Below are 19,745 nucleotides of genomic sequence, written 5' to 3'. Positions count from 1 at the left end.
CAGCAAGTCAAACAGACTTTCAGACAATAGTCTCTGAGCTCCTTCATCCAGGGCCTTTCTCCCGGTTCAATGGTTATTAGTAACTTTTTCTCCCTATCGTTGTTCTGGAGATTCGAACGGTAGTCCTACAGCAGGTCCACTGCCTTCTGGCGGGTCACCCTATCCGAATTCAATTGGATAATGCCACAGCGGTGCCATACGTCAGTCATCTAGCAGGTACCCACGGTCAGGCGCCATGACCGAGGTACCTCACTTTCTCTGATGGGCCAAAGTCTGTTATTCGGTGATCTCGGTAGTATATATCCCAGGAGTAGAACTCTGAACGGCAAACAAATTCAGCCGTCAGGGTTCCGCCTCAAGTCAGTGGGAACTTCACCCCGAAGTCTTCCATCAGATCTGCCCTTACTGGAGCTCTCCAGTTGTAGGTGGGATGACATCCAGACTGAAGGCCAATGTACTCGAGTTCGTAGTTCGGCCTCGAGATCCAAGAGCCATCGCACTCCATGCTCTGGTTCTGCCGTGGTACCAGTTTCCATAACTCCCCTTCCACTACTTCCGAAAGCCTTTTGGAAGCAGAAAGGGGCCCCAGTGATCCTCAGAGATCCGCACTGACCACATCCGTTTTTTGTTTGCGGAGCTAGTATCTTCTCGCCTTATCGCAGCAAAACTGCAAGTAGGGACTTTCTCACAGGGAGTTTTCACACGTAGTCCTTCTCTATCGCATACCGTGAGCTCATTGGGACCTTATTATTCCTAGGAGCCTTACAGTAGGCTCCTTTTCATCCGGATTCAAATAACTAGAGGGTATGAATAAACTAGTATAAATCATAAACCTACCCTATAAAAACCAATTTTTATTATTCAATAATAAAACCAATAGATAGGTTACACAAAAATCAAAAAAACACCGTGAAATAAACAATCCCAAACATGGGATGTTAGGGGAATCCCTAGTGCCGTACCTAGGCTGTCACCTTCCTATCAGCGGGGGTTGGCACCCTATGGGAAACGTATTGGCGCCCCCGCTCAACGACGGCTACCCCTAGAGGCCCTACAGATACCATGAGCCGTAACCCTCCCCAGATAGGGAATAAAGGGCACCTCTAGGTCTAAACAGAGATCACTCCTACAAAACTAGGGATAACCCTAATCCCCCAATGTAAATACCCATTAAAAACAAAATGATGAACACAATCGGCGTATGGTGGTACTATTATGCATCCGGATCTAACTTCATGATCCCAGAAAAAAAAGGGGTAACCATAAACAATAACCGATCACACCGATGGTTAACCCTTTAGACCAACAAGTACTACAAACTCATGTATATTTTCTGTGACACAGGTTTGCTGCAGTCCAAACCCTGCCCAAATGGCCCTTCACAAATATGAGCACTGATTCAAACATGAATATAAGTTGGTACTCATCCGTGCATATCCACCCGCCACTTCCGCCTCAACGTGTTTCGCCCCTCTGGCTCATCAGGAGGCCCGATATACAGAAAGTGTTCTGATTTTGATATGATGCTTACCGATATGCAATTCACCTCCATTTAAATAGTCCCGCTCTCCTCTCCTGCCCATTACACTTCCGCTGCGTCTGACCGGAAGTGACGTACCCGCACAGTGTTGTGGGAGACATCCCACTGCTCATGTGCCGGCTGGAACGCACAAGAAAACAAAGCGTACCCTTGATGTGAAACGCACGGCCATTGCCGTAAAGAGTAACGCTGTGCCGCTGTCCTCAATATATTAAATGAACCGCCGATAACGCATGCGCACAAACGCACCAGCGATACTGACATTATATACTCATGTGGCTCCCACTGAATTATTAGTACTCTAGGGTACCGGCCTATAGAAGGCCCCCCCTACAAGAGCAGACATAGCCATATATTTTGATTAACCCGTACTTATTGTTATTAAAGGGGGAAGCAAAATAAAATAAATATGAATATGATGTTATAAATTCAGGACACGGACAACCGTCTCAGCCAGCAGGCCGGGGCAATACCCTCATCTATATTAATAATAAATTTATCATTATCGTTATGCCACAACATAGACAGTTTTCACGATAACTGTAATAGATTGAAGGAGGAAAATTATTTACTCTATAACAAGAGAGCAATGAAGTTATGTCGTTTTCATGCTTTCTGTAGGTCTGATACGTCTCTTCAATCTTACCAATGTGTATTTCTTGGTCTGTTAATTTGGGAACATAGAAAAGCCAATAAGTTTAGTACTGGACTGTGGAAATTTCCCCCCCCCCCCCTTCTTGTTGGGGTTATACATATTGTTGTAATCTATCCTTGAATAAAAAATCCTCCATAACCTCCGCCTCTCTGCTCTCTTGTTATAGAGTGAATAATTTTCCTCCCTCAATCTTAGTTATCGTGAAAACTGTCTATGTTGTGGCATAACGATAATGATAAATTTATTATTAATATAGATGAGGGTATTGCCCCGGCCTGCTGGCTGAGACGGTTGTCCGTGTCCTGAATTTATAACATCATATTCATATTTTATTTTATTTTGCTTCCCCCTTAACAATAAGTACGGGTTAATCAAAATCAAAATATATGGCTATGTCTGCTCTTGTAGGGGGGCCTTCTATAGGCCGGTACCCTAGAGCAGAGGTCCCCAACTCCAGTCCTCAAGGCCCACCAACAGGTCATGTTTTCAGGATTTCCTTTGCATTTCACAGGTGATGCAATTATTACCTGGGCAAGACTAAGGAAATCCTGAAAACATGACATGTTGGTGGGCCTTGAGGACTGGAGTTGGGGACCCCTGCCCTAGAGTACTAATAATTCAGTGGGAGCCACATGAGTATATCATGTCAGTATCGCTGGTGCGTTTGTGCGCATGCGTTATCGGCGGTTCATTTAATATATTGAGGACAGCGGCACAGCGTTACTCTTCTTTACGGCAATGGCCGTGCGTTTCACTTGGAGGGTACGCTTTGTTTTCTTGTGCGTTCCAGCCGGCGCATGAGCAGTGGGATGTCTCCCACAACACTGTGCGGGTACGTCACTTCCGGTCAGACGCCTCGGAAGTGTAATGGGCAGGAGAGGAGAGCGGGACTATTTAAATGGAGGTGAATTGCATATCGGTAAGCATCATATCAAAACCAGAACACTTTCTGTATATCGGGCCTCCTGATGAGCCAGAGGGGCGAAACACGTTGAGGCGGAAGTGGCAGGTGGATATGCACGGATGAGTACCAACTTATATTCATGTTTGAATCAGTGCTCATATTTGTGAAGGGCCATTTGGGCAGGGTTTGGACTGCAGCAAACCTGTCACAGAAAATATGCATGAGTTTTTGGTACTTGTTGGTCTAAAGGGTTAACCATCGGTGTGATCGGTTATTGTTTATGGTTACCCCTTTTTTTTCTGGGATCATGAAGTTAGATCCGGATGCATAATAGTACCACCATACGCCGATTGTGTTCATCATTTTGTTTTTAATGGGTATTTACATTGGGGGATTAGGGTTATCCCTAGTTTTGTAGGAGTGATCTCTGTTTAGACCTAGAGGTGCCCTTTATTCCCTATCTGGGGAGGGTTACGGCTCATGGTATCTGTAGGGCCTCTAGGGGTAGCCGTCGTTGAGCGGGGGCGCCAATACGTTTTCCATAGGGTGCCAACCCCCGCTGATAGGAAGGTGACAGCCTAGGTACGGCACTAGGGATTCCCCTAACGTCCCATGTTTGGGATTGTTTATTTCACGGTGTTTTTTTGATTTTTGTGTAACCTATCTATTGGTTTTATTATTGAATAATAAAAATTGTTTTTTATAGGGTAGATTTATGATTTATAATATCCTTTTCATCCGGGCAGACTTTACTATCAGGGAAAGTCGCCCCTTTTTCCTCTGCAATATTCTCTCTGACGAGTCTTCGGAGCTAGCTGCTCTGCTCTTTCAGACTTTTTTCCCTAATTACCTTCGAGGCAAGGTTGTCCTCAGGCTATCCCCATCCCTTGTTACCAAGGTGGTACTGTATTACCACTGTTATGAGGGCATAGTTCTTCCCTCATCTCTTTTGGCACCAATCCACAAAATGGAATGAGTTCCCCCATATTCTGGACGAAGTGAGGGCTCTGAGTAGGTACGTCTTGCCACAACCGGGCACAGCATTCATCTCTGATGTGACTTGAACACACGGAAGTCTATTTTTCCCATATGCCTCCTGAGGAACCACATCATGGGGGGGAAACGCGTAGAGGCGAAACCTGACCGCAGATAAGTGGATTAGGTTTTCTATTTCTAATTTTATTGATGTAAATGTCACCAATCTTAGACGCTTTATTGACATGTATTTAACATGAGTGCATTTTTGGGATACTAAGTTTTGGCTTCAACACCGAGGATAGTATATCTTGATCTATCTGTATTTCCTCGGATGGAGGGGGTATTACGTTTATCAGTCACCCCGCTTGAAGCACTTTAGAAATACCCTGTGGTTATTTGGATATATTATTCTTTGCAACATCATTAGAATAAAAATATATCTACTCATGTACATATTGTCTTTTGCAACAAAATACTCAATATAGTGTTGCTTGTATCAGCCTGTGTGTGTTGTGTGTATTTTGTATGGTCTGTCCGAAGCTAGAAGGGTTCAGAGTCATGGGTCACCGTTTTAGTCCCTCAGGCACCCCTCGTGTGTAGTATCCACCTACGTCTGTAGGGACACAGTGAGGGTCAGCAGGGTCAGCCGCCGAGGAGCGGGGGCGCCATTTGTGTTCAAGAGGGTGCCAACCTCCGCTGACAGGCAGGGTTTCTTGGTTAGGGATTCGCTAGGGCATACTAGCCATAGCTATCAGCGGAGTATTATAGAGTATAGGGCTCTGTACGGTCAGACCAGCCCGGCTGGGCTTTTACGTTGGTGATTTATTACTGGTATTTGGTGTGTGTGGGTTGTCGGTTTACCCTATTTAGACATCATCACATTAAGGGACCTGTAGGGTATTTAGGGCCAGCCGACGAGGAGCGGGGGCACCATATTGCGTCCAAGAGGGTGCCAACCTCCGCAGATAGGCAGGGAGCAGATATTAGGGATATATAGGATTTTTTGTCCATTTTTTTGCTCCCTGTACTTTTGCCCTTCTCCCACCAAAACCGGGTTTTTTATAGACCCACTCCTATCATAAGGAGTTGGGATGTCGTGCTTGTTTTAATCTAATGGTTTTGAAATAAAGATTATTGTTTAGGTTAGTTGTTTTTGTTTTTTTCTATTTGAGACTAATTCTGGCTTATCAGAAATTGTACTTTTTTCACGTCTTGAGGACTGTGTCCTTCCGAAGGTTGGACGCTTTATTTGGGCTTCCTGACGGTAGAGGAAGGCTTCCTGACATTTTCAGGAAGGGTTTAGCCGTTTCATCGACCATGATAACATGGTGAATTCGTTCCACCATCCAGGAGTCCTTCCGTGCTAGATGTCAGCCTATCTCCCTGTCTATCAAGGGTTCTAGGCACCAGGCATCAGCAAGGCACTCCTGCAAGCTTGCGGATTCGTCCAGTCTGCATGCATTCTTGAAGCACTATAATTCCAACACTTCCACAGATGTGAGTCTGGGCAGGCGGACTCTGCAGGCCGCGGTGGCGCACTTGTAAGTAGCGGTTACACAGGGCCTGATCTATTGTTGTCCCCACCCAGGGACTGCTTTGGGACGTCCCACGGTCTGTGTCCCCCAATGAGGCGAACGAGAAATGGGGATTTTTGTGTACTCACCGTAAAATCCTTTTCTCTGAGCCATTCATTGGGGGACACCGCTCCCACCCTGTTATTAGCTTATGATTGTTTTTTATAATCTGACATGCTATACTCTCATATATAATATGACATGCTATACGCTCATATATTGTTATTGATCTCCTACTGCTTTTGCACCGAACTGGTTAGCTGAGAGCCAGCAGGAGGGTGTATACTGCAGGGGAGGAGCTAACTTTCTTTGTATCACTTAGTGTCAGCCTCCTAGTGGCAGCAGCATACACCCACGGTCTGTGTCCCCCAATGAGTGGCTCGGAGAAAAGGATTTTACGGTGAGTGCACAAAAATCCCTATTTGTTGCTGATTTACTAAAAACTATGTAATCTGCAGGCTTACATTATTGGCCAAGTGGATGAGATTGTACATGCTGCAATAATAAAATCTCACAGCTTTCTATGTAACCAGTGATGAATTTGTGTGTTAAAAAAATTGTGAAATTTTGCCTTTTTTTTTTTTTTTTTAATCAATCTAGATACTTTATCCAGGATTTTCTCCCTGTATGGTAGGCAAAATGTAGTGCTAGTGCTGGCCAGGGGCAGAAAACTAAAATTTCATACAATATGCCATAAGGAGCAAAAAAAAGGCCACTATTAAATGGCAACAGCAATCTGTCTTAAGTGTCTGTTCTGCCGGCAACCTGGCCTACTTTATTAGTATATGTTCGCACTGCGTCTTTTCCCATCATTATTTTGCTGCAAAAAGCATTGTGAAAATGACTCTTAAGAATTGGTTTTCTCATTTCTATGTAGAAACTATTTGATGTTCCTTTGAAGCTTTTGAGCTGCTTTTAAAAGACGCTAAACAATTAAAGGAACATGTCCGTACTGCAGGTGTTTTCCACTAGTTATACGTTCCATACTTAATGGAAGACAATGAGAGGACTTAAAAAAGAGGTTTCTCGGCCATTGTTTTGCACGCGATCATGCTGCATAAATACCTTGCATTTTCTTAATTGGTTAAATGGATGTCAAAAATCATCCTGGGTAAAAAAAATAAATAAAAAAAAAATAAAAAAAATGCTGAAACAAAACTAAAATTTGAAAAACATTAATTTTTTTGACCACTGGAAAAAGATGCAGTGTAAGCATGCCCATATGTCTTCTGAAGGAAGCTTAATCCTGCTAGACCATATCTTATCATGATTACTGAGGTCTGACTGTAAAGCAAACATGGCTGATGGGCATTTTTTTTTCCTCATATATTCACACGCATTTGTACAGCTCTATATTCTGCTCTCTCCTAATCAGCACAGTTTATTGATTTTTCTTCAGATTAGCAATCTGTTTTTGCTAATCAGTCAATTCGGCTAATCGTTGCATTAATTCCTATTGCTTTCTTTTCTCTTTAATGCTTCCCTCAGTCCATCTGGCATGTATGATTATGACTTCGAGTAAGTTCAGTTCTTTTGTCTGTGCAACTTTCTGTTCAGATAATGCAAACTGCATGTTTTATGACTTGTACCACCTGTAACTGCATGCTTTTATTCGTTAGTATTGATCTGTGAAATGCCTTGCGTTGGTTTGGGAATCCTAAGCTGACCTATTTTCTTCATGTTCCGTATCCTAGTGAAATTGTTCTGAAAGGCTAGAGGTACAAGTGAGATCTCATTGGTGGACTCTGATCTGCAAATGCCATTGATTTCCAAAATGATAGTGCTTAAGCAAGCTGAAACCAATAATGTAATTCTCAAATCTCTAGCTGGCATGTGTGATGCAGTCTTGCTTTTCTTCTACCACCCTAAAGGGTACTGTTGCAGGATCTTTTGGGTACTGTTCCAAGCTGTTTTTCCCTGGAGGCATTATCTATTATGTGGGCACTGTTTAGTTTTTCTAATACAGGCTGTAAGATTTGGTGGTAGACACTTTCTTGGCTGCACTAGTGGATAGAAAGATTTGTAGTAGTTTGGTCCCAATACTTTCTAAACTTCAGAGCAGGGGTGGGGAACCTCAGGCCCCAGAGCCATTTCCGGCCCTCGATGACCTTTTATCAGGCCCCCGAGCAGATTCTCAGGGATCACATTCTTGGGCAGGAAGGTGTATTTTGATTACCACCAGCTCATTAATTTCTTCTTGCTCTGTTAGCACATGCACACAGTGTTCACTACTGAACACTGAAGGGCATGCAATGAAAGATTACGTCCTGACACCAGTGCCTCGGTCATGGTGCACTCTGTGGGCAGAATTTGTCCGGCCCTCGAAGGATGGTATAAATATCCAAATGGCCCTTGGCAGAAAAAAAGACTCCCCACCCCTGATTTAGATATAAAGATCTTGGTGCTCCTGCACATGTGGCTAGTGTTGTAATGAAAGAAGGCATCATTGAGAAACCGTACTACCAGTTAGGCCACATACTGAACCCAAACCCCAGACTATGGCTTCTGTGTAGATAATAAGAGTAAAATAAGTTGCGACTTTTTTATAATTGTTTTTGCAACTGCCCCTCGCCCCCCCCCCTTCCTCCTCCAATATTGTGGAAAAGTACCAAAGGATTGGGGAAAAAAAAACCTACGGCATCCCTATTCACGTGGTAACATCATGATGATCCACAGGATAAAGTGAAACTTGGAATTGCCATATTCCTTTCACACCCACCTCTGAAGGAAATTAAATAATATACCGTACATTCACGTTATCTACTCAATCGATTACAAGCCAAACAAATTGCACTAACAAAATTACAACTTGCTCTACAAAAATACGTCCTCAAATTCTTATTGATGGAAAATGAAAACCATTCTAGGTCTTCAAATTCGACAATAAAAATAAATCCTTGGTTCTTAAGGTCCAAAACAACAGAAGTATTTAAGGGATTATTTGGAGCTATTTTTTCCCCCTTTTATGCGCCTAAGAACTTACAGGCAGGTAGTTCTAACTACCTGTCTGTTGTGCCGGCGCCGATCTCTGACGGTAGGAGTGGTACTGGACTGATCTTGACACTGATTCTGCAACTTCCGGTGACAAAATGTGGACAGACAATTGCTTCTCCTCTGCTGATGGGTCGTTACTGCTAATGTTGTAATGATTGACAGCCTGTCGCATAACTGCGGGGAGCATATCAATTATTAGGACGTCAGCAGTCATGTGCTGTTGATAGAGCAGTCCAGAAGACGAAGAGCTGCTCTATTGACGTGCAGGGGCAGTCTGTGATCGCTCTGAGCCGGCATCGGGCAGAATACGCAGGTAGTTGGCAACAACCTGCCTGTCGCTTCTTAGCCCCATGACAGAAATAAAAGTAACCCCCTTTTAAGGGGTTATGTTTTTATTGCAGTCTCTTAAAGTAGCGCATACTTGCGGACCTTTAATGATTTTCAGGGTCTCTACAAATAACCTCTGAACAGGATCTAAAGTGATCATCAGGCTGGCTGTGTCCTCAGAATGAAGGGAGAATTATCATTCTGGAAATCTGTGGAGATTAATGATATGACTCCATAATGTGCTCTTGCACAAATCAGTGACTTATCCTAAGATGATTTTGACTAGATTTCCCCCAAATATTATTTATTCAATCCACTTTGATCTTAGCTTTGTATTGTTCACACTCTATTAATAAAAAGAAATGATGCAACCTGCACTACAAGATGTGCACACATCCGATCCCTGCTGATGTCTGTCGGCCATTGTAGATGTAGTCCTTACTTTACCATAATCTACACATCATTTTTACCTGTATTCGGGATATGTGCTCACTGCAGACTAGTCTGTGGATTATGAGACATGGGAAATCAACTTTTCTTTAACTTTAAAACTTGTATGTATTTTTTTAAAGATGGTGTTGCATGTGTTTCTATTTAATTTGTCATGTATCACGGGACACCGTCACAAAAAGTAACTTCAAGCATATTTTCCCTACTCCCCAAGTTAAATCTGTCAGTATGACTTTAATTCTATTTCCTGTTTGTTGAAGACCATCTACTCTAATTTCAGTCTCAATATCTCCCGATCAAGCACAGAGTGACGCCTGCGCTTCCTTTCTCATGTGTAAGTGGCTTCTAGAAGTAATGTGCCGACTTTCAAATGCCAGCTTATACCGAATGTTAGAGGTTTTCCAGTCCGCAAAGTCTGCTGTTTCTCTACGTGACTGCAGACTGCCGAATAATGACGGTGAGCACATTGCACACTTAAATGATTCCCCTGTTCTCCCCATTATTCCCCTGGATGGCCATGTTGCTAGATGTATGCAAGTTGCATGGTGGTCATGTGCTGGCCTTTCTCATCCTGCGCCTTTCAATAGAAGAGAATTGAAATAAGCTCAAGAGTCTAGCAGTCGTCTAACCATGAGTGCAGATTGCATACATGCAGTCACATGACTGCCCAATTGCATGGGGAATATAGGGGAATCATGACACTGTGTGTATCTAACAAGGTCATGCTTCAACTGTCTGTAGTCACACACTGACTGCATATTTTGCTTCATAGACCAGACAATTCCCTTTAAGTTATTTTTTTGTGACTGTCCCTCTGTAAGAGCAGGATATTTTCCTTTTTGTTAACCATTTTTCTATATATTTTTTTTTCAATTGAACTGTACTTGCAAAATGACAGCTGCCATCTTCATAAATAGTTAAAGTTTATGGTATATGATAATACTTTCTTCAGAATGGACGCTTTCTGGTTGCTTAGTCCTTCCTTTTACACCTTTTGTTTTCTTTGCTGTAGGATTGACCTCAAGCTGAACAAAAAGCCGAGATCGGTAAGCATTAATAGTTAGTTTTCTTGGATTGTGTTTTTTGCTAATTTTTGTATACTTTGATGTATTTTTCCAGGTGATGTGTTGCACTACTCTGCCTAAAATATATATTGGTTTATTTTATTTTTTTTCAAGAGAGCAAGATGTAAAAAAGTTAAAGACAATTTTAATAGACAGCGATAATTTACACAGTGCCTTGAAATTGTTCATACCCAGTGAACTTTTTCATGTTATACCTACAAACTTAAGTGTATTTTATTGTGATTTCATTTCATATACCCACACTATTAAGTATTTGTGAAGTGCAAAGGAAATGATACATTGTTTACTAATTATTTTAAAAATTGAAATGTTAAAGTGGTGTTCACTTGTATTCAGCCCTCTGTTGTCTATCTCTTCTCTCCCCCACAAAAAAAAAAATCTTGAGTGACCAATTGCCTCCAGAAGCCACATACTTGGTAAATTGAGTCCGTGTGTGTAATTTATTCTCTGTATAACTACAGCTGTTCTGTGAAGGCCTCAGAGGAGAATATTTGGGATCAAACCACATCATGAAAACCAAGATGCATACTAGACAGGTCAGGGATAAAGATGTGGAAAAGAGTAAATGGGTATTAGGTTATTAAAGAAAAAAAAATAGCCCAAGCTCTGAACATCTCACGAAGCACTGTTCAATCCATCATCCAAAAATGGAAGGTGCATGTGACAACTGCAGGAATACCAAGACATGGCTGACCACCTACACTGACATCTCAAGCAAGGAGAAAACTAATTAGAGAAGCAGCCAAAATGCCCATAGTCACGGATCTGTCCACAGTACAACTATTGAAGTGCAGTCAGACGACCGTATAACATGGAAAAGATGGCATCTCCATGCTCTGACTGGCCACCAGCTCTCCAAACCTGTATTTCTATGCAGCTATCACGCTCCGTTCAGGAGAGCCGCTGGCCAGTCCGTGCACTGCAATGTGATCGTCCTCCATGATATATGGCCATCTGGCTGCACCCATAGTCGTATACTCCACAAATCTGGCCTTTTATTAGAGTTGCAAGAAGAAATCCATTTGTGAAGGTAAGCCATAAGAAGTCCTGTTTGTAAAAAAAAAAAAAAAAAAAAAAAAAAAGCTATGTACGGTATGTGGCTGAAGCTGTTCTGGTCAGATGAGACAAAAGTAGAACTTTTTGGACAAAATGCAAAAGACTGTTTTGGAAAAATAACACTGCACATCAGGCTGAAAACACTATGCTCCACTATCAAACGTGGCAGCATCATTCCGTGGGGTTGCTTTTCTTCAGCAGTGGCAGGGAAGATGATCTGCGTTGATGGGAAGGTGAATGAAGCTAAATACTAAATGAAGGAAAACATGTTAGAGGCTGCAAAGGACTTGAGGCTGTGGTGTACGTTCACCTTCCAGTAGGACAACCCTAAACATACTTGCCAGAGCTACAATAGAATGGTTTAGATCTAAGCATATTCCTGTGTTTGACTGGCCCATTCACAGTCCAATACCTAACTCCCATTGAGAACCTGTGGCAAAACTTGAAAATTGCTCTCTATCCAATCTTACTGAGCTAGAGCTAGTTTGTTAAGAAGAATGAATACATTTTTCAGTCTCTAGATGTGCAAAGCTGGTAGAGACATACTCCAAAAGACTTGCAGCAATAATTGCAGTGAAAGGTGGTCCTACAACGTATTGACTCGGGGAAGCTGAATTCAAATGCATGTCACAGGTTTCAGATTGTTTCCTAATTATTATAAAAATATCAATGTATCATTTCCTTCACACTACACAAATACTTGCTACTTTGTGTCAGAATATGAAAACCAAAGGAACACTGGACATGGATTATAACAGGAGGGACACCAATAAAAATGATCTAAAATGCCTTTATTGGAGGTGATTGGCAAAAAAGTTTTTTGAAACAGTGCCCACACAATTACATAGTGAAATAAAAGAAATTAATTAAAAATGGATAACACTTATGTACAACATGTGATTACTACATACGAATCGGGGACCACAAAAAAGATATGCAAAGAGATTGGAAGTTAAAGGGAACCTGTCACCCCCAAAATCGAAGGTGAGCTAAGCCCACCGGCATCAGGGGCTTATCTACAGCATTCTGTAATGCTGTAGATAAGCCCCTGATGTATCCTGAAAAAGGAGAAAAAGAGGTTAGATTATACTCACCCAGGGGCGGTCCCGCTGCGGTCCAGTCCGATGGGTGTCACAGTCCGGTCCAGCGCCTCCCATCTTCTTACGATGACGTCCTCTTCTTGTCTTCATGCTCCGGCGCAGGTGTACTTTGTCTGCCCTGTTGAGGGCAGAGCAAAGTACTGCAGTGTGCAGGCACTGGGCCTCTGACCTTTCCTGGCGCCTGCGCCGGAGCCACAGCGTGAAGACAAGAGGACGTCACTGTAAGAAGATGGGAGGCCCCGGATCAGACCGTGACTCCAATCTGATCGGACCGACCAATCCAGAATGCTGTAGATAAGCCCCGGATGCTGGTGGGCTTAGCTCACCTTCGATTTTGGGGGTGATAGCTTCCCTTTAATATACAAATACACAAGGATGAAAATTAAATTAAGTACTATCTCAACAATATGAATGATAACAAAGAAAAAACGGAGCCTAAGTACTAAATATATAGAATTTCCGTAAATCTTTATTCACCATATTTAAAAAAAAAAAAAAAAAAAAAGTTTGAACCCCTTTCTGACCTCGGACGGGATAGTACGTCTGAGGTCAGATCCCCAGCTTTGATGTGGGCTCCGGTGGTGAGCCCATATCAAAGCCGCGACATGTCAGCTGTTTTGAACAGCTGACATGTGCGCTCAATAGTGGCGAGTGGAATCGCGATCCACCAGCCGCTATTAACTAGTTGGATGCCGCTGTCAAACGCTGACAGCGGCATTTAACTACCGCTTCCGGCCGCGCAGCCAGAAATGCGTGCATCGCCGACCCCGTCACATGATCGGGGGTCATCGATGCGTCGGGATAGTAACCATAGAGGTCCTTGAGACCTCTATGTTTACTGACATCGGTTTGCTGTGAGCGCCACCCTGTGTTCGGTGCTCATAGCAAGCCTGTAATTAAGCTACATAGGAGCGATCTGATGATCTCTATGTAGCAGGTCCGATCGGGCTATGCCAGCTTCTAGCCTCCCATGGAGGCTATTGAAGCATGGCAAAAGTAAAAAAAAAAAAAAAAAAAGTTTAGAAAAAAAATTAAATAAAAATAAAACCAAATATGTGTATATTTGATATCGTCGCGTTCAGAATCGTCCGATCTATCAGTAAAAAAAAGATTAACCTGATCGCTAAACGGTGTAGCGAGAAAAAAAATTGAAACACCAAAATTACGTTTTTTGGGGTTGCTGCGACATTGCATTAAAATACAATAACGGGCGATCAAAAGAACATATCTGCACCAAAATGGTATCACTAAAAACGTCAGCTCGACATGCAAAAAATAAGCCCTCACTCGACCCCAGATCACGAAAAATGGAGACTGTACGGGTATCGGAAAATGGCGCAATTTTTTTTTTTTTTTTTTTTTAGCAAAGTTTGGAATTTTTTTTTTTACTGTTTAAATAAAAAAGAACCTAGACATGTTTGATGATTATGAACTCGTACTGACCTGGAGAATCATGATGGCAGTTCATTTTTAGCATTTAGTGAAGCTAGCAAAAAAGCCAAACCAAAAACACGCACGAGATTGCACTTCTTTGCAATTTCACCGCACTTGGAATTTTTTTTCCCATTTTCTAGTACACGTCATGGTAAAACCAATGATGTTGATCAAAAGTACAACTCGCCCCGCAAAAAATAAGCCCTCACATGGCTATATTGACAGAAAAATTAAAAGTTATGACTCTGGGAAGGAGCGGAGTGAAAAATGAACATGGAAAAATGGAAAATCCCAAGGTCATGAAGGGGTTAAACGGCCATATACAAAAATGCCACATTAAAGGCTGCGAAAAACCAGAAAAAGTCTAAGGAGCCCTTTAGTTCATCTTATTCACATTAACATACTGACTGTAGAGTTATTAAACTATACTTAATCACGAAGTGTTGTTAATTTAAAAAGAAAACCTTTATTCACATATAAACAATACACACAATTAAAATAAGTGCCTTAAAACCAGAGCAAAATATCACAATAGAGGTAATCGAAGGGAACCACAGGTATCGAGACAAGATCAATCTATTCTACTGCTACATAAGCATCCATAAATGTTTATGAAAATTCTTTTATCACTGGGAAAAAAAAATTCCTTGCAGCATGTACCCCTGAGTTTTAAAGTGACAGTGCAAAGTAATCCCTATTAGGCCATACCACAAAAAGGTGCAAATGCATAATAATTAAGAATAATCATTGTTTTAGTAACAGAAATTCATTACCAGAAAATAGTTTTTTTCCAAATACACAAAGCAAATCCTCACCACCAAGTGCTCGAAGTGGGAGCACCAGGCATTACACACTTATATACCTTTATAAATGCTCTGTGTTTGGTGTACCAAGAGATCTCGCAAACCTGGTAAGTACCGTTGTCACAAGCTACATTTCCAGAGCACAGGACTAAAGAACCCCACTTCCAAATTTCACCACGTGGGTCCACAAACTATTGCACATTCCGTGAGCCTCATCAATATCATACATTAAGAATAGCTAAAGACTGCATACAATCTACTCGGTACATATTACCTGGATGCACCCGTTGTCCCCATGCCTTGTGGCACGCTATGCCTCAGCTACCCCGACTCGCGTTTCACATCTGCTTCCTCCTGGGGGCGTGTCTAAGGTCAGGCATCATAGAGTTCTAATGGTCTAAATTAGCCAATCAGGTTCTATACACGGGGCAACCCCCGGCGCGTCACCCAGAGACTGCGTTCACTCCTCCACATGACCACTCCCAATTTGCCATGCGTAATAGCAAGGTCACGCCCACGGCCCATTCACGATAGTCAAAATAGGGCGGGAGTGACCTCCAGTGTGTCATGCCAGGGCAGGAGATTATTCACAGATCCTCCCAATGGAAGCCATGCCCCAGAATCCCCGCGGCGACCACGGGAAAGATAAGCAAATGGGCAGCTCCTTCCCTGCACCATCTCCCAAAGCTTACCGCATGAGGCATAAAGTCAGTGAACAAAGCATGGTGCAAACAGAAAATAGGGAGAGTATAAAAACTGTGTGTAGTAATAACAGTGGATAAATGAGTATAGAAACCCGCACAGGATGAGGGGTATACAGAGACAACACCTGGGAAATAGAATCACACAGTGGATAGTGAGGAGCGCCTGGGACCTCCCCTGCAGGATGGGGAACCAGCCAACACCATCACTCCCTGTGTGGTCCCAAAAGGTGTACTCCAACCCGGTGAAAAAACAGACCCAGTCCCCAAAAGATGAGGAGGATTTTAATGAGACAACTATAGTTAGGGTGCATGCCGACGGAGAAATGCCAAGGTGATGATCACTTAAAGGGACACTGTCACCTGAATTTGGAGGGAACAATCTTCAGCCATGGAGGCGGGGTTTTTGGGTGTTTGATTCACCCTTTCCTTACCCGCTGGCTGCAATATTGGATTGAAGTTCATTCTCTGTCCTCCGTAGTACATGCCTGCACAGTGCAATCTTGCCTTGCGCAGGCGTGTACTATGGAGGACAGAGAATGAACTTCAATCCAATATTGCAGCCAGCGGGTAAGGAAAGGGTGAATCAAACACCCAAAATCCCCGCCTCCATGGCTGAAGATTGTTCCCTCCAAATTCAGGTGACAGTGTCCCTTTAAGTCTCATCTCTGTCCGTCAAGCTAGCTATGTCAAGGGAGAAAGTAAAGGTGAGAAGTAGTTCAATCCCAGGGAATCTAACTAAAGGTACCGTCACACATAGCGACGCTGCAGCGATACCGACAACGATCCGGATCGCTGCAGCGTCGCTGTTTGGTCGCTGGAGAGCTGTCACACAGACCGCTCTCCAGCGACCAACGATCCCGAGGTCCCCGGTAACCAGGGTAAACATCGGGTAACTAAGCGCAGGGCCGCGCTTAGTAACCCGATGTTTACCCTGGTTACCATCCTAAAAAGTAAAAAAACAAACGCTACATACTTACCTTCCGCTGTCTGTCCTCGGCGCTCTGCTTCTCTGGTCTGGCTGTGAGCGCCGGGCAGCCAGAAAGCAGAGCGGTGACGTCACCGCTCTGCTTTCCGGCTGACCGACGCTCACAGCCAGTACAGGAGGAGTGCAGAGCACAGCGCTGGAGGACAGACGGCTGTAGGTAAGTATGTAGTGTTTGTTTTTTTACTTTTAGGATGGTAACCAGGGTAAACATCGGGTTACTAAGCGCGGCCCTGCGCTTAGTTACCCGATGTTTACCCTGGTTACCAACGAAGACATCGCTGAATCGGTGTCACACACGCCGATTCAGCAATGTCTACGGGGAGTCCAGCGACGAAATAAAGTTCTGGACTTTCTTCCCCGACCAGCGATCTCCCAGCAGGGGCCTGATCGTTGGTCGCTGTCACACTGGACGATATCGCTAGCGAGGACGCTGCAACGTCACGGATCGCTAGCGATATCGTCTAGTGTGACAGTACCTTAAACCCCGCTATATACAAAACAATGAATGTTTCTAAAGAACGGACCCATCACCATATGGACTGCTGTGCCCGAATAACACATCACCAGACGGAGGTGTGGCGCTAATAGCATAATACAAAATTATCCCATATCCACCCCCACAGAAAACACCAAACAAACAGCCGGACTGCCATTAAAAAGGAATGGCAGGACAAAGTCCACTATTTTTTCTTCAAAATCTTCTTTTGGCCATGGTAGCGTCCAGTGTCCAACAAAGTCCAAACCAACGGCTGATGGTTCATTGATGTGTATGTCAGTCCACAATTGCAGATCGGAAAAAACCATTATGCCTTTGGTTTAAAGTTGTAAGATAGGAGCCAGAAGCCACTTGAGATCCGTTCTGCCTTTAGTTTGAAGTTATAAGCTAGGGACCAGAAACCACTTGACAGATGACAGCCTGACAATGACAGCATTATGGTTTTTTCCAATCTGCAATTGTGGACTGACATACACATCAATGAACCATCAGCCGTTGGTTTGGACTTTGTTGGACACTGGACGCTACCATGGCCAAAAGAAGATTTTGAAGAAAAAATAGTGGACTTTGTCCTGCCATTCCTTTTTAATGGCAGTCCGGCTGTTTGTTTGGTGTTTTCTGTGGAGGTGGATATGGGATAATTATGTATTATGCTATTAGCGCCACACCTCCGTCTGGTGATGTGTTATTTGGGCACAGCAGGCACCAATAGTGATGGGTCACACACAGTCATTTCTACCTCCCATCATCCACGCTCTATCACAAACTTCCGTAACCTCTCTAACCTTATACCCATTCACCCAGCCCCTGCTTTCCCAGTCCCACTAACAGGAGCTCTATGGAACGCTCGCTCTGTCTGCAACAAGCTTTCCTACATCATGATGTTTTTGTTACTACCAAACTTTCCTTCCTTGCATTACCGAAACCTGGCTCACCCCTTCTGACACAGCCTCCCCTGCTGCACTCTTACGGTGGCTTCCACCTTTCTCACACACCCCGCCCCAGCAGCAAGCATGGCGGAGGAGTTGGTTTTCTCCTGTCAGATACCTGCTCCTTCACCCCAATCCCACTGCCACCCTCTGTTACCCTCCCCTCCTTCGAGGTGCACTCTGTGCTTATCTACTCCCCCTCCAACCTCCAACTGGCTGTCATTTACCGCCCCCCCCCAGGGCCAGCCACCACCTTCTTTGACCACTTCACCACTTGGCTACTTCATTTCCTTTCTGCGGACATCCCCGCTATCATCATGGGCGACTTCAACATCCCCATTGACACTTCCCTCTCAGCTGCCACTAAACTTCTATCTCTCACTTCCTCCTTCGGCCTCACTCAATGGTCTTCTGCAGCCACTCACAAAGATGGTCACACATTGGACCTCATCTTCACCCGCCTCTGCTCCCTATCTAACCTGTCTAACTCGCCTCTTCCACTCTCTGACCACAACCTTCTCACATTCTCATCTCTCTCCACTCCATGTCTACAATCCCCACCCCACAAACTTTCACACTCTCGCAGAAATCTTAAACACCTTGACCTACGTTCATTCTCTGAATCCCTCCTCCCTCTCACAGACATAAGTTCCTTACACAATGCGGATGATGCTGCTGCTCTATATAACATCACAATAGCTGCAGCTTTGGAATCTGCTGCCCCACTTACACATACCAAAGCTTGCAAAATCAACAGACAGCCCTGGCACACCAGCCTGACCAAAGAACTGAGGCGAGCTTCCAGGGCTGCTGAGCGCAGATGGAAAAGATCCCACTCCAACGAGCACTTCATCGCATTCAAACAGTCCCTCACTACTTTCAAGACCACACTCACTACAGCTAAACAAACCTACTTCTCATCTCTCATATCCTCTCTGTCTCACAACCCTAAACAGTTATTCAACACCTTCAATTCACTTCTCCGTCCCCCAGCACCTCCTCCCTCCCCACTTATCTCCGCTGATGACTTTGCCTCATTTTTCATGCAGAAGATTGATAGCATCAGAGACAGTTTTGGTCAACAACCCCCAGAGCCCTTCCTCCTGACTTCCCAGCCCTCCACCTCCAAAACCAACTTCTCCACCATTACAGAAAATCAACTCTCCACTCTACTCTCAAGATCGCATCTCACCACCTGTGCACTTGACCCGCTCCCATCCCACCTCATCCCAAACCTCACCACAGTCTTCATCCCAACCCTAACCCATCTCTTCAACCTATCACGAACAACTGGTGTTTTCCCCTCAAGCTTTAAACATGCTTCCATCACACCTATCCTCAAAAAACCCTCTCTTGACCCATCCTCTGTATCTAGTTATCGTCCTATATCACTTCTCCCTTATGCCTCCAAACTACTGGAACAACATGTCTACCTTGAACTGTCCTCCCATCTCTCTTTTTGCTCCCTGTTTGACCACTTACCATCTGGCTTCCGGTCACACCATTCCACTGAAACTGCCCTAACTAAGGTCACCAATGACCTCTTAACCGCTAAGAGCAAGCGACACTACTCTGTCCTCCTCCTCCTGGACCTGTCGGCTGCCTTTGACACAGTGGACCATTCCCTATTATTACAGACCCTCTCATTCCTTGGCATCATAGACTTGACCCTATGCTGGATCTCATCCTACCTAACAAACCGGATATTCAGCGTCTCCCACTCACACACCA

General features: G+C 43.9%; 1 protein-coding gene across 8 annotated transcripts in view; it reads left to right on the top strand.

Moving 5' to 3' along the window:
- The window catches only part of MEAF6 (MYST/Esa1 associated factor 6), an 80,487-nt gene that overhangs the window by 40,964 nt on the left and 19,778 nt on the right, over positions 1–19,745 (top strand). For 2 of the 8 annotated variants that reach the window (XR_011319275.1, XM_069756901.1), the window contains exons 6-8: positions 7,140–7,169; positions 9,703–9,756; positions 10,435–10,468. Coding sequence is in view for 6 of the 8 variants with exons in the window: in XM_069756901.1 (XP_069613002.1) it covers positions 7,140–7,169; positions 9,703–9,733 (61 nt within the window). In the remaining 2 variants the exon portion in view is untranslated. Of the gene's footprint in view, positions 1–7,139; positions 7,170–9,702; positions 9,757–10,434; positions 10,469–19,745 lie in introns of those variants that run through there. The other 6 variants (XR_011319276.1, XM_069756905.1, XM_069756899.1 and 3 more) reach the window with 3 other exon arrangements.

Source organism: Ranitomeya imitator, chromosome 3, assembly GCF_032444005.1.
Source record: "Ranitomeya imitator isolate aRanImi1 chromosome 3, aRanImi1.pri, whole genome shotgun sequence".
NCBI classification, from domain to species: Eukaryota; Metazoa; Chordata; class Amphibia; order Anura; family Dendrobatidae; genus Ranitomeya; species Ranitomeya imitator.
The sequence above is the reverse complement of the archived record's forward strand: the minus strand, read 5'-3'. Positions and strand labels throughout refer to the sequence as shown.